Source organism: Syngnathoides biaculeatus, chromosome 10, assembly GCF_019802595.1.
Source record: "Syngnathoides biaculeatus isolate LvHL_M chromosome 10, ASM1980259v1, whole genome shotgun sequence".
NCBI lineage: Eukaryota > Metazoa > Chordata > Actinopteri > Syngnathiformes > Syngnathidae > Syngnathoides > Syngnathoides biaculeatus.
This window is the reverse complement of record NC_084649.1, coordinates 17011469-17024544: the sequence shown is the minus strand read 5'-3', so window position 1 is coordinate 17024544 and position 13076 is coordinate 17011469. Positions and strand designations below refer to the sequence as shown.

At 43.5% G+C, this 13076-nt stretch overlaps 1 protein-coding gene across 2 annotated transcripts in view; it reads left to right on the top strand.

Annotated features, from left to right (window-relative positions):
• syn2b (synapsin IIb) overlaps positions 1-10266 on the top strand; it is an 82588-nt gene extending 72322 nt beyond the window's left edge. For both annotated transcript variants that reach the window (XM_061833694.1, XM_061833693.1), the window contains exons 10-13: positions 2518-2703; positions 2809-2875; positions 4765-5530; positions 6259-10266. In XM_061833694.1, coding sequence (XP_061689678.1) covers positions 2518-2703; positions 2809-2875; positions 4765-5530; positions 6259-6418 — 1179 coding nt within the window. In that variant the 3' untranslated portion in view covers positions 6419-10266. The remainder of the gene's footprint in view (positions 1-2517; positions 2704-2808; positions 2876-4764; positions 5531-6258) is intronic.
• The last annotated feature ends 2810 nt before the right edge of the window (positions 10267-13076 follow it).

Below are 13076 nucleotides of genomic sequence, written 5' to 3'. Positions count from 1 at the left end.
GAGCCATATTCAGATGATATGCCATCACGGCCATACCACCTCCCCCCCCGATCCACTTCCGTGACGGCTCATCTCCGTCACGGCCCAGCGCCGCGACAAGCTACCCCGGCCGACAAGGCTCATTTTCGCTGCTGAGGTGTCTTATCACGGCCCCGAGCCGGGCCGCTTAACGGCGTTGTCGTAGCACGCGGGAGCCTTCACCGGCGAGCCGACACGGCAACCTTTGCGGGTGAGCCCGACGCGGGAGCCGTCCGACGCGCACATCGACACACTTAGCATCCCTGTCACACGTACGCGGATCTTTTGTTACATTATTTGAGACGAATAATGTTGTCCGCCCCAAACTATTATTTTTTTTTAGTAGCTGTATTCACACCTACCTGTTATTTGGAACCCAAGAAGCTCTCGTCCTTTGCACCCGTGCAATCCATTTTTCACGACGAATCGGGTCTCTTGCAAACTTATGAAGGGTAAATCCATCCTTCCGAGTGTTGAAGCAATGTCTAACAATGCAACGAGGCGGCATTATGGCCAACATGAAGGAACAACGAGCTACCTTAAAGCCAGTTAAAAAAACACACCGTTAAAAATCACTGAGACACAGCAGTAACACCCTAGTGCAGCGCTATCAGGGCCGGACCGGTAAATGTCACTTCCTCTGCACGTATATTCCACCCGTGTCACTCTTACTTTTCCCTCTCCAGTGCCCCCTTGCGGCCATTAGAAAAAATGCACAAATTAGCCGCATAATTCACCGCATAAACCACAGGATTGAAAGCGTGTGAAAAAAGTCGCGGCTTATCGGCTGGAAATTACGGTAAATAATTTTTGATCCCTCTAGAACCCCTTAAACCATAACTGCTTTTATTGAAATGATTATGTATGCACATTTGAAACGAGCTTCCCCCAACTTCAGCTACGATCGGCTATTTACAGCTATAACGCAACAAATGGAACACACACAAACACCGTTAGGTGTATTGCTGCATATTTTGCTATTCCACAATGTTTTATAGTCTGGCAGATGTTTGCACTAACAATGCGGACGTTGATAAGAGCTTCTTTAGCAATGAAGCAATAGAATAGCAAGGGACCAGTGGATCCTTGAGAGTCAGTTGGTGGTAGATGTGGTTGAAGCTGCACATCTTTGGGTGCAGGTAAAGAAGGTAACTGGCCCGTGTACTGAGCTCACAAGTGAAGGCCCCACGGGCGACTATTGCAGACAGTGACAGCGATTGAGCTAAAAGTCATTAACTGGTAAACCTGAAGCCGCATTGGGGAAATCGGCAGAAAGGGAAAAAGCAAATTTTGTGGATCAATGAGGCATGAAAATTGTGTGGAAGATTAAAAATAGCAAGAATCAGCAAAAGACGAAGAAGATGGGATGACGCAATGGCTTTCAAATTGCACTTTACAGGTCACGAGTCTCCTCCTCATCTCCAAACATGACCTGCTTGCTGCGGTGACATTTGAAAACAGTACATTCATCCTATATAAATGTGTGCATTGCGTGCTTTGACCTTTTCTTTTATTCTTTCCTCTCTCATCGTCGTGTTTGTTTTTGTACCCATCTGCCATCGTCTGAAAGGGAGGCTGTGATGGCCGCGAGCACTGCTGCCTTACAATTCAATTTAAAAAATAAAAACAATTATGTACTCACATTTCAACTCAATGGCAGTCACACAATAAGGAAGTTACTATACAATGTTAAGATTTGGAGGTGTAAATGTTACAATTGAATCAACAGTTTATTGAATAGAAAACACAGTAGTTGGTGCCTTGATTTAAGAGTTTCCTTCGTCCCGTCACCATGCTCATGATTCAAAACACCTGCCTCTCAAATCCTCATTAAAGTGAATGAAAATGCTGTCAATCCAAATTTCGTGAAATTTTAATAAATTCCACCATAAACTATAGTACATGATGAAAAATTTCTGAAACAATTACTTTTAAAAATAACACGATTTACAAATGAGTGACTCAGTACGCTGCAGTAATGTTAGTCATTTTCCCCTACAATAATGAATATATGCCCGTAAGTGTTATTTTGTCAGTCTGCATATGTTGCTGCACTGTTTGTGTTCAAGTATCCATTGCTTAAAGGGTTATAACAAGAAAAAAAAAAAGAATGCTTTTTCGTTAGCCCATCTGTGCCATTTTATATTGTGTACTACCATTAAGATAGCTGACTTTTGACTTATAATTCGTTTAAATACGTGTTATTGTTGTTTTAAGAAGAAAATTCAACCGGGAATGGCAGGTGTTCACTACATGATGTTTGCGTAGTTTGCTGCCAACGTTTAGTGATGCTCACAAGTGAAGACAAAAAAAATGAGCTGTATCTCGAACAACTTATAAAATTGGGTTTCTCGTTAAAGATGATGATCGACCACATGCAGAGCTAGTGTCATATGCTGGATTAGACTCGGTCTAACTGCACCTTACCCAAATGTAACACGTACATCACGAGAATGCACACGTTGATTTGACTGGCAATCCTTTCCATTGCGCTTTCAGGTGGTGGGCTCATCTATGCAGCTGGTCGGCGATCACCAGGGAGAGGATCGCCAACTCATATCCGAGGTGGTGCTGGCTAAGATGGCCCAGACCCTCGCTGCCAAGACATCCGCTGCTTCCCGTTCGCCCGCCCGCTCCCCTCAAGGCCAAAAGACGACTGCCGCCGCAGCAGCAGTGCCTCTGCAGGTAGCTCATGTAGCACTCCAGATGATTCAATTCAAGACTTTTTTCTTTTTTTTTGTTCCCCATTCCTATTGGCTCTTACACTGCTTTGGCGTTTCTCTCTTCCAGGGTGGTGGCATTAAAGACGGAGCGCCAGATGCAAGCAGAACCACAGGCCAGCGTCCACAACCTCAAGGTTCTGTGAACACTGTCAATGAATTATTATTATTATTATTATTACTATTAATATGACCGTGTTGTATTGCAGGTGGTTCTCTAAGAGTGTATTGAAAAAAAGCACACTGTATTGAGATGTCACTATAATTGATTAAATAGTTGGATCTTGTGTTATCCTGCAATTTCCACTTACAGTCATTAGTAGAGGTAGGAATCACTGAGTATAATTTTCCAGCAATTCCCATATTACAAAAGCATATTTATGTATTGTATGTATGTATTTAACCAAAGAAAGGTAAAATAACATGTTTGAACATCAAACAACTATGAGATAGATATATTATTTTTTAAACTTGAGGAAAAAAAACTGTATCGCTATTTAATGCCAGTGTATTAATACTGTATTTTTAAAGAAAATCATTGCATACTCTTTTCGAGGTTATATTCCATGTACAGTATTTAGATGATTATTTTTCAAATATTCTATCAGTATGAGAATGTAGGCCTCATTCATTATCACATACCACACAGTATAAATACAACTCATCCACAAAAAAAAAAAAAAAAAAATCAATCAGAAACCCCTCAGCGCCATCTGTATTTTGTATTCCAGGTCACTTTGTTTTTATTTTAAATCACTTGTTCAATTTCTGCACCATCATGCAGTAATTGACTTCTGCTCATCTTCATACATCATCCGACTACAAATACATTGCAGTTCCCAAAAGAAAAAAAAAATCTAATTAAATGTATTTTTATGACGGCAACGGGTCTTCCTTCATAATCAAACGTGAAGCTGGCCACAAGTCACTTGCTGATATACAGTAATGCTGTGCTGCCCTCTGCTGGTATATGCTGTTGAAACGCTTTGGTTATGATATTTATCTTTATATCTTTCTAAATGTTTGTGGGGGAAAAAAATAGACTGAGAATTAGTTATAATACTATTAGAAGAAAGTCTTTTTTTTTTCTTTTTTGAATACTATTTTATGAGAATAAAGTCACAATTTGTGAGTCACTGATGACGTAAATGTACCCATGCCTGACAGATCTTAGCAGCGTCTGTTCAATGTGCGCTAAGTGATGTTGTCCATGTGCCCTGCGATTAACTGGTGACCACTTCAGGGTGTAGTCTGCCTTTCACCTGAAGTTGGCTGGGATAGGCTCCAGCATTCCTGTGACCCCTGTGAGGATAAGCGGCTTGGAAAATAGATGGATGGAAGTTGCAGTTTATCCACATCACTTAATTATTTGTATACGTGACAATTTTCTTATCCTATCCTAACTGACTGCTTTAACTTGTCACGAGCCAATTGCAAAGCAGATATGAAAATAAAAAACACACAAAAAAACATAATTCACACATACGAGCAATTTAGAGTTTTCAATTCACCTACCATGCATGTTTGTTTGTGGGAGGAAACTGCAGTACCCGGAGAAAAGCCATACATGCACAGGGAGAACATGCAAACTCCACACACATGCGAGACCGGATTTCAACCCACGTCCTTGGAACTGTGACACAGATGTGCTAACCACTCGCCAACCGTGCCTCCCCATTATGATAACACTTGGGTATATGTTATGCGGTCTACAAAAATAGGGCCGCTTGCGTGCAGTCAAATGGAGTCAAATGACATTCATATTTATATGTTGAATTGTTGTCATGTGACACAAGTCTGACAAACAAAATAGTTTGCACAAGCAATAATAAATCATAATTAAAGTAGAAAATGGAATATAGCGCAATATAATGGAGTAAAAGGTTTACTGTCTAAGAAAAATACTCGAAAAATCTGTTGCATTAAAAATGACTCTGACAAGTACAATTCATCTAAAATTTTCCATCCATAAATGTAACATTTTGCAACAAACCTCATCTAATAACTATTTTTGTCTCAATTTTAGGTGCATCAGTCAAAGCACCGAGTGCAGAGCCACCATCAGACACACTTAAGAGATCTTCCGAGCCTCCATCAAAGCCCAGCCAAGCCCAGAAAGGTTCTCTAGGTCAAGCCCAGAAACCGGCACAGGCTCAGAAGCCAAGCCCGGTCCAAAAATCTGCTTCGGTCACAAAGCCTCCAGTGCAGAGGCCTCCCCCCATGACAAGAGCGCCGTCCGTCACAAAACCTACTCCAGATTCCGCTTCTTCCAGCGTCGCCCCGGCCAAAGCTTCTTCGTCCTCCCCTGCTAAGTCAGCAGGTCCGGGCTCCCCCGTGGCCTTGGCCGCCGCCTCTCCTCCAGTGTCAGCTCCCACCACGGAGCAGCCCAAGCCCCAGCCCCCGGGCTCCCCGGCCCAAGCTCCGGGAAAGCCGAAGGATCTGCCACCCAAACCCGCCCCGCCGGCCAAGCCCATCCCTCCTGTCCGCAGGAACTCCAAACCGCAGCTGCAGCCAAAGCCCCAAACGCCGCCTCCTCCCAGAGCCTCACCCAAACCTCAGTCCGCCCCGCAAAACCCAGAGCCCGCCGAGACCTCGGATGCCACCCCGTCACCCGGCACAGCGCAGGTCCAGTCGCCGGCCAAAGCCAGCCAGTCGCCGCCAAATGTCCAGTCTCCGGCCAAGGCTCAGCCCCAGGCCAAGCCCCCCTCTCCGTCCCAGAACCCTGAGCCCAAAACTGCCACTGACCCTGCTGAGCCCCTGGAGGACCAGCCAAAAACACACCCTCTGCTCAAGTAAGAGCCTTGTCGACAGCGCACTAGATGACCACGCTAAAACATCAATTTAATCTGAAACATAAACAAAACCGGCTTGCCGCTCCATTTGGCTTCTAATTAACCACACAATAATTAATATCTCACTTGGTGAGCTTGGTGGGGGTCACAAAAGCGCTGATGACTTCCGCCTTAGACGGTCACGTTTTATTTTTTAGGTCCTAATCTTACAAGCGTGAAGTTGTAAAGAAATACAAGAAAAAAGTGGGGTTTTTGACAAAAATAAAGATGTAGGGCTCTAATCAACGGGCAGGAGGCGGGGTACACCCCGAACTGGTCGCCAGCCAATCGCAGGGCACATGGAGACAAACAGCCACACTCACAATCACACCCAGGGGCAATTTTTAGTGTTCGATTAATGTTGCATGTTTTTGGGACGTGGGAGGAAACCGGAGTGCCCAGAGAAAACCCACACAGGCACGGGGAGAAAATGCAAAGTCCACATATGCCGGGCCGGGATTGAACCCGGGCGCTCAGAACTGCTTTACCAACTGAGCCGCCGTGCCGCCCTATTTTCACACCATTACGACTTATTTGTTGTAGCATTACGACATTATTACTGTGACTGTCCGAGTGTCTCTGTTTCAAATGTTTCCCATCGTGTGTTGTCCTTCCTCATCCCTCCTTCCCCTTCCGCGCATCCTCTCCTCCTCGCCCTCCTCACCCTTTTCTCTCTCCTCACTTCCCAGTAAGTCCCAGTCACTGACCAATGCCTTCAACGCCTTCAGCGACTCGTCCTTCTTCCGCGGCGTGTCCGGGTCCGGAGGAGGGGGCGACGGCCAAGACGAGGCCAAGGCCGAGACCATTCGGAACATCCGGAAGTCCTTCGCCAGCCTTTTCTCTGACTAGAACACCAACTTCCGCCAACCTCCCGCTCCCCGCTGCGCCCCCCCCCCCACTCTTCATTGGCCAACGGTGACTTGATGGACATTTCAATGTGACGCAGTCTGAGACGTTTGTGTTTTTCAATTTTAAGCGTGCCGTACTCCCTCTGTCCGTCCATCCCGCGTGTCAACTGGTCTGTGCGAGTGAAACAGTGACGCCCCCCCCCGGTTCGGAAGTTCCGTGCATGTAGCTGTGCCAGAATAGGTGGAATGATGAGTTATGAGTTATGTCACTGATATACCCTAGAGTAGCATAACATAGTATACGGCAGAATACAGTATATTTATTTTCCCAAAGCACATTAAAGAAACAGAATTATATGAAAGTATAATTATAAACACAGACAGATTGTACATAGAGTACGTATGCAGTACACATATATCGTTCGAGAGAGACAAAACTATAAAGCCCCTATCTTTTATCCGTGACATAACTTGCTCATGAAGTGGCTGGATTTATACGCATTTTAACTTATGATAATAATATATTTGATGGTTTCCCTTCGTGATTTTCGCAGTAAATCCATTTTTCGGGCCGTCAAGTGAAACTCGTGTGTAATTTAAAAAAAGAAAAACTGAAGAAAAAAATAATGATGTGCTCCTGTGTAAATCCAGCCTTGGTGTCTCCCCTGCCGACCTCCTCTCAACGTGAGGGCGTTAGCGTTTTTTCGTGTGTTTGTGCGCGTCTGCGTGCGTGCGCGCGTCTGCATGGCTCCTCCGAGAGGCTCTGCGATGACCTTTGGAGTTGCTCTCAGGAGCTCTATCAGTGTTGGCTTTTGCCTTCTGTTGCCTCCTGTCTCCCTCTTTCTCTAGATGTTGTAGCCTTATCGTGTTTTCAAGTCACGGCTTTGTTCGTTAGACCTGAGTCCACTTGAAATTCATTCATCGGTTAATCACGTGAAGGGGCGAGACCGGAGCTTCCAATTCACCTTCAAGTCACACAATGCAGACGGGCCAATCAATTCATAGATACTTTTTCAAAACACGTTACATTCTCCGATGTATTTTTCATCTGAACACATGTATTCGTTAAGGTTTTGTTGTGTTTTCAGAACCCCCAAAAAGCCCGGATAAATACAGAATCTGGATAAAGCGATGTGGCCCTTGACATACTCGTGTGATTTATTCCTGTCTGCTTCAAGGCATACTATGTACCGTAATTCCCGGCCTACAGAGCGCACCCAGTACATTTGTAAAGGAAATACCATTTGGTACGTACATACACCGCAGCTGTGTAAAAATCGCAAGTGCCCACATTAAAACCCACATCAAACACGAGATATTTACAAAGAAAGACGGTACACAGAATTTAACGCTACCGCCGCCGCGCTAACACTAGCGCCACGCTAGTGCCATGCTGACGCTAGCGCTGCGCTAACAGAAAAACATACATGTAAAAATCACCGAGACACGGCAGTAACACGCTACAACTGTACTTGTTTGTATATGTTAAAAGAAAAACTATGGCGCTGCCAACTTTAGCCAGCGAACCTAATGAGCCTATCATTTCAAAATAACGCAAATTCATCTGGGTAAAGTAACGTCGGCAGTCTAAGTGAAGGTGAATCGGATGTGGTAGCGTCAGCCCTAACAAGTATTAATTGAATGCATTTCAAAGAGAAAAAAGACGCATGTCTGTTGCCGTGATTGGTGAGTTCTTGTTTCACCTCTTGTGTAGAGCTATCTACGGTATTGTTAATTGTTGATTATGCTTACGAGAAGACATTGAGACAGTAGTGCAATAACACCTTGACATGACTGTTGAATGGTGTCACCCTAATAATATGATTATGAATGTCCATAGTTGTGTATCTTTTTGACATTCCTTGCCGTCTTTGACAATGAAAATGACAAAGAAAAAGAGGGGGGCTTTCACACTGGCATCCTTTGGTCCCAATTACAGTATTCTGGTTCCTTTTCCCCTATTGGTGCGGTTCGTTCACACAGTCACGACCAATCAACTGGTCCGGGACATCATCTTGGTCTTCCTTTCCAATGTCTGTGACCAAAGTTCTTTTGTCTTTTTAACGCCTGTCCGTATCTTTGACGTTCACCTTCGAGCTGCTTAACCACACCAGAGTTTGGCAGAATCCGATTACTTTGCCAAGGAGGAAGTATTTCTCACTACAAGTAAATAAATGTGGCAACTTAGGCTGTGGTCACACTTGGGTTTGGGTAGGTTAAGACTTACTGGGATATGGTTCAATTGCTTATCGTGATCATCTGAACCATGGTGCGCAGGAGATAAACAGACAGAGACCACTTCTGGTTGTGTTCACTGGTTTGGTTTTGGTTGGGATCGACTCTGGTCTGACTCCTCTTCAAATGCAGTTTGTTCGCCTGAAGACTATCGATGTAACTTTGGTGCTCACCAAACAAGCTGACTAAAGCGGCTTCGGCGGTGGTCTTGGTGTGTTTTGCAAGTGGGGGCTGGTCCTGTTTGGTTACTTCATCTTGGTTTGGTTCCGTTAAAGTGAATTCTGGTGCGATGGCTCCGTTACCGCCATTCATTTTGTCAAGTGTGAACATCTCGTATGGTTCGATTCATTTCATCTCACCTTAAAACACAACAGTTCTTGGGAATGAATGAACGGTAGTTCGCCTACTCTGCTAGTGTGGGAATCGCCATCCTTGGAAACACTTGAAGTGGTGGTTACCGCCCTACTGCTAGAGAACTGGAGTCATTCCGACACTCCTCCATTTTCTTTAGTCAAGTTCTGATCGCTATTATTGTAATTGCCTGAAGAGGTGGTCTCGGTCCCATTGCAAGTCAACTCTGATGTGATTGAGGTCACTAAATGTCAAGGATGAATACTACACTTGTCATATTTAGTTTGGTTAGGAGGAATTCTGATGTGACTGTTGGCGAAATTCCTTTGGTTAAGTGTGAATCGCATCAATAGAACCGCTTGAAAAGGTAGTCTCGGTCCCATTGAAAGTGTACTCCAGTGCGGTTCATTTCACTTTGTGTCACTTGTGAACAGTTAAATTGTCAGGAACTTTTAATTTGGTGTAATTGCTCTGCTGGTGTGGTCCGTTTGGTTAGGTGGGAACGCGCACTAGACCACTTGAAGAGGGAGTCGGTCCCATTGCAAGTGAACTCTTGTGTGGTTCAGTTCAGTTTATCTCAAGTGTGAAAACGACACAGGAAAGGAACGCGCCAACGTTAAAATGCCAATGAAAGCAAACGGAAATGTCAAAGCGTTGGTTTTGAACCGTACACAAACTCGAGTCTGAATAGAACCAACCAGACTAATGGGTGCTAGCCCATTAACAGCAGACTTGATTCGCCCGGAAAGCATCCTCTTCTGTTTCGTGTGCTCTGGCGTTTTGTGTCACTTACTGTATCTCCCTCGTCATACTGCCAACAACTAACCTGACTGTATGTATGAATATTTGTTTGTATGGATGGATGTACTATATGTACAGATGGGTGACACAAAAAGGAGAAGAAAAAAATGAGTCGTGTGTCCAGTATTTAATCATGGAAATAATAAGACATTTAAACCTAGCCGTAATAATATTTGTTAATGCCACCATCATGGTTGCGCGTCAATTTGACACAATTTCATGTTGGTTTTAACTTCCACTCGTCACCCACCTGTATGTGACATCTCAGGAGTTTATTTATTTTGTAATAAATGGATTGATTTGATTTTGTTGGAGGCTCCATATTTTTGGCAACCTAGTAACGAATTTTATTTCATTTTTTTGTAGTGACTGTTTATATTTGTAAACGCAAACTACCGCTTTGCATGACCTGGTGACTGATGACGCTGTCATTTATGTACAGATGATACACGTTAATAAAGATGTGGCTCCATCGTCCCTTGGATGAAATCAAATTTGATGCCGTTGTGGGCTTGTACGCGACCAATTGCGCACCAGGTGGCGACCTACCCTTGTGGAAATGTCTTCTGTGAGTTTTGTCATTTTATGCCCACTATATGACACTGCCACTGTGGTGAATGGGACTCCAGATATGATATAATGTTAAACATGACAAGTGTAGTACCTTTGACTCTAGATAGTACTGGTATATCTTATAGCTGCTGTCTATGTGGTGGCTAGCACAACATGCTAATGTAGCAGTACGTCTCCATACCCTGACTGAAATGCAAAATTATCCAAATCCAAGTCCACCCAGCCGGCCATTTTTTTAATACTGCTTGTCCTGATTTGGGTTGAGGGTGTTCTGCAGCCTGTAGCAATTTGTGTGAGAGGCATTTTACACCCTGAACGGGTCACAAACCAAACCGCATTTTAATGCATTTTGTTAACCCAAAAAAAAAAAAAAAAAAGGATGCAGATAGGAGGTTCTATTGCGTGATTTCCGACATTTATGGAGAGAAGGCACATATTTTACAATTGGTAAATCTTATGGCACACCAACAAACATAAATCTCACAAAAAGTAGATACACAGTAACACGTGCATGTACTTTATGCCATCTAATAGAGTATTTACTGTAATTCCGGGCCTACAGAGCGCAACTGGTTACAAGCCTTGGTACACAGAGTTTAACACTAGCACCGCACTAATGCTAGCAGAGTACTGGCATCCTTTGGTCCCAATTATTCTGGTTCCTTTTCCCCTGTTGGTGGTGATGTGGCGCTAGCGTTAGCGTGGCGCTAGCGTTAAACTCTTTCTGTGTACCGAGGCTTATAACCAGATGCGCTAACACTAGCGCACAGAAAGACTTTAACGCTAGCGCCGCGCTAACGCTAGCGCCACATCACCGCATAAACCGTGGTGTTGAAAGCGTGTGAAAAAGTCTCGGCTCCTAGGCTGGAAATTACACTATTTGTTCGTTATGTCACTATAACTGGAATAAATAGAGAAACAAAGATACATTACTACTTGTAAATGACTAAATTTTTGAGCAGTTATGTAAAATTTTATAATTTCCCATGCACACTCAAAGATTCCTCAAGGCACACTAATTTGCAACGGCACACTGGTTGTGAATTACTGGTCCATTTAACTGACAGGGTAGAGAGAAAAAAAAAGAACGTCAAAAGCAATGTAGAGCTCCACCCTGCAGACCTAAATGCATGACACGAGATGCGAAATATCTCAAAGTCTTTGATATAAAATATGAAGCCCCATTTGAGAGTCCAAATAAACAAACGGCAATGAACAAAATAAACAGCGAGATCAAACATCATGAAATAAAACCACTAGATGTTGTTTTTCCCCCCTTTAAAATTGAATTGTAAAACTGTTTGAACTTAAAGCTACAGAAAAATTTGAATTAGTATGAAATACATCAGGCGGCACAGTGGTGAAGCTGTAGAGCTATGTCCTCACAGTTCTGAGGACCCGGGTTCAATCCCGGCGCTTCCTGTGTAGAGTTTGCATGTTCTCCCCGTGCCTGCGTGGGTTGTCTCCCGGCACTCCGGTTTCCTCCCACATCCCAAAATCATGTATTCATTGGATCCAGCACTCCTGTGACTCTCGTGACGATAAGCAGCTCAGAAAATGGATGATGAATTATATCTAACACATTAACTAAATGGTGCCATTTTTAACCTTTCTGCTACTACAGCTACTTCAGAATCACATCTAAAGCGGAGTTCACGGGTAGTGATTTTTAAAATCTTGATTAATTTTAATTTGAGAGACCACATACAATCACAATATGTGTGGTGTACTTTACACAATGGCGTGTCTTCACCCCCAAACTAAATGTCCATGGGTTGCCAGAACTCTTCATTGACCACACAAATAAGAACACGTGATCTAAACCATTGAACTGGTTTCACATTTGGGATTGCCAGTCGACTGTTTTCCGAGCAGATCGGGGAGGGAAAATTACTCTTAACACATCCTACACCACAGGATGATCCTTAAGAAGCATGTGAGAATCGAGCCTCTGTCGACTTTGATCATAAGGGATCCTCAGATTTCGGCCCAAGTGACCGTATGTACAGTACAGTTTGTACGCTGCCTAACTTGATAGGCATGGAGGCGAGTCCGGTGCAAGCGGGAAATGATGGAGCACTTTCAAATACCAAAGTTTTACGCCCACGGGAAAGAAGAACTGCTGGGGTTTCTCAGGAATTACAGATTACACAGCAAAGGACCCTCAAGGGAAGATGTCTGCGTTCACACCGAAAAAAAAAAAAATTCCAAGTTCCAATTGAAGCATTCCAATTTCCGGGTGAAACATTATTTATGAACAGTCATACGAATCGTCAGGACCAAGTATTAACACTCTGTTGAATACTGTTGCAGATTATTAAAATCCCATTAGTACAGTAAATAAATTGACTCAACCAATTGCCTTAGGTGGCATGAAGCCCAGCTAAAAAGATTTCATTGACCCATTTGGCAAACTGAAGAAGAGGATGGGCCTATTTAATGGAATCCATCAAACTTTTGGAGTCTCAAAATACTGTAGTACATTTTTGCCAGGAAGTAGCCTGGAACAACTGGCAAGCCTTTGGAATTTTATGTTTGTGCAATGCAATGCAATAATATGACCTCTGTGTCATATTAACTAGTAAATCATATCATATAGAATGAGTTCAATGGATGGGATGCGTAAGTTAGTTTTTCATTTTCAGACTTTTACAGCTCTTTTTATGAGTCTTCACATATGGCGAGCCGATTATATCCTT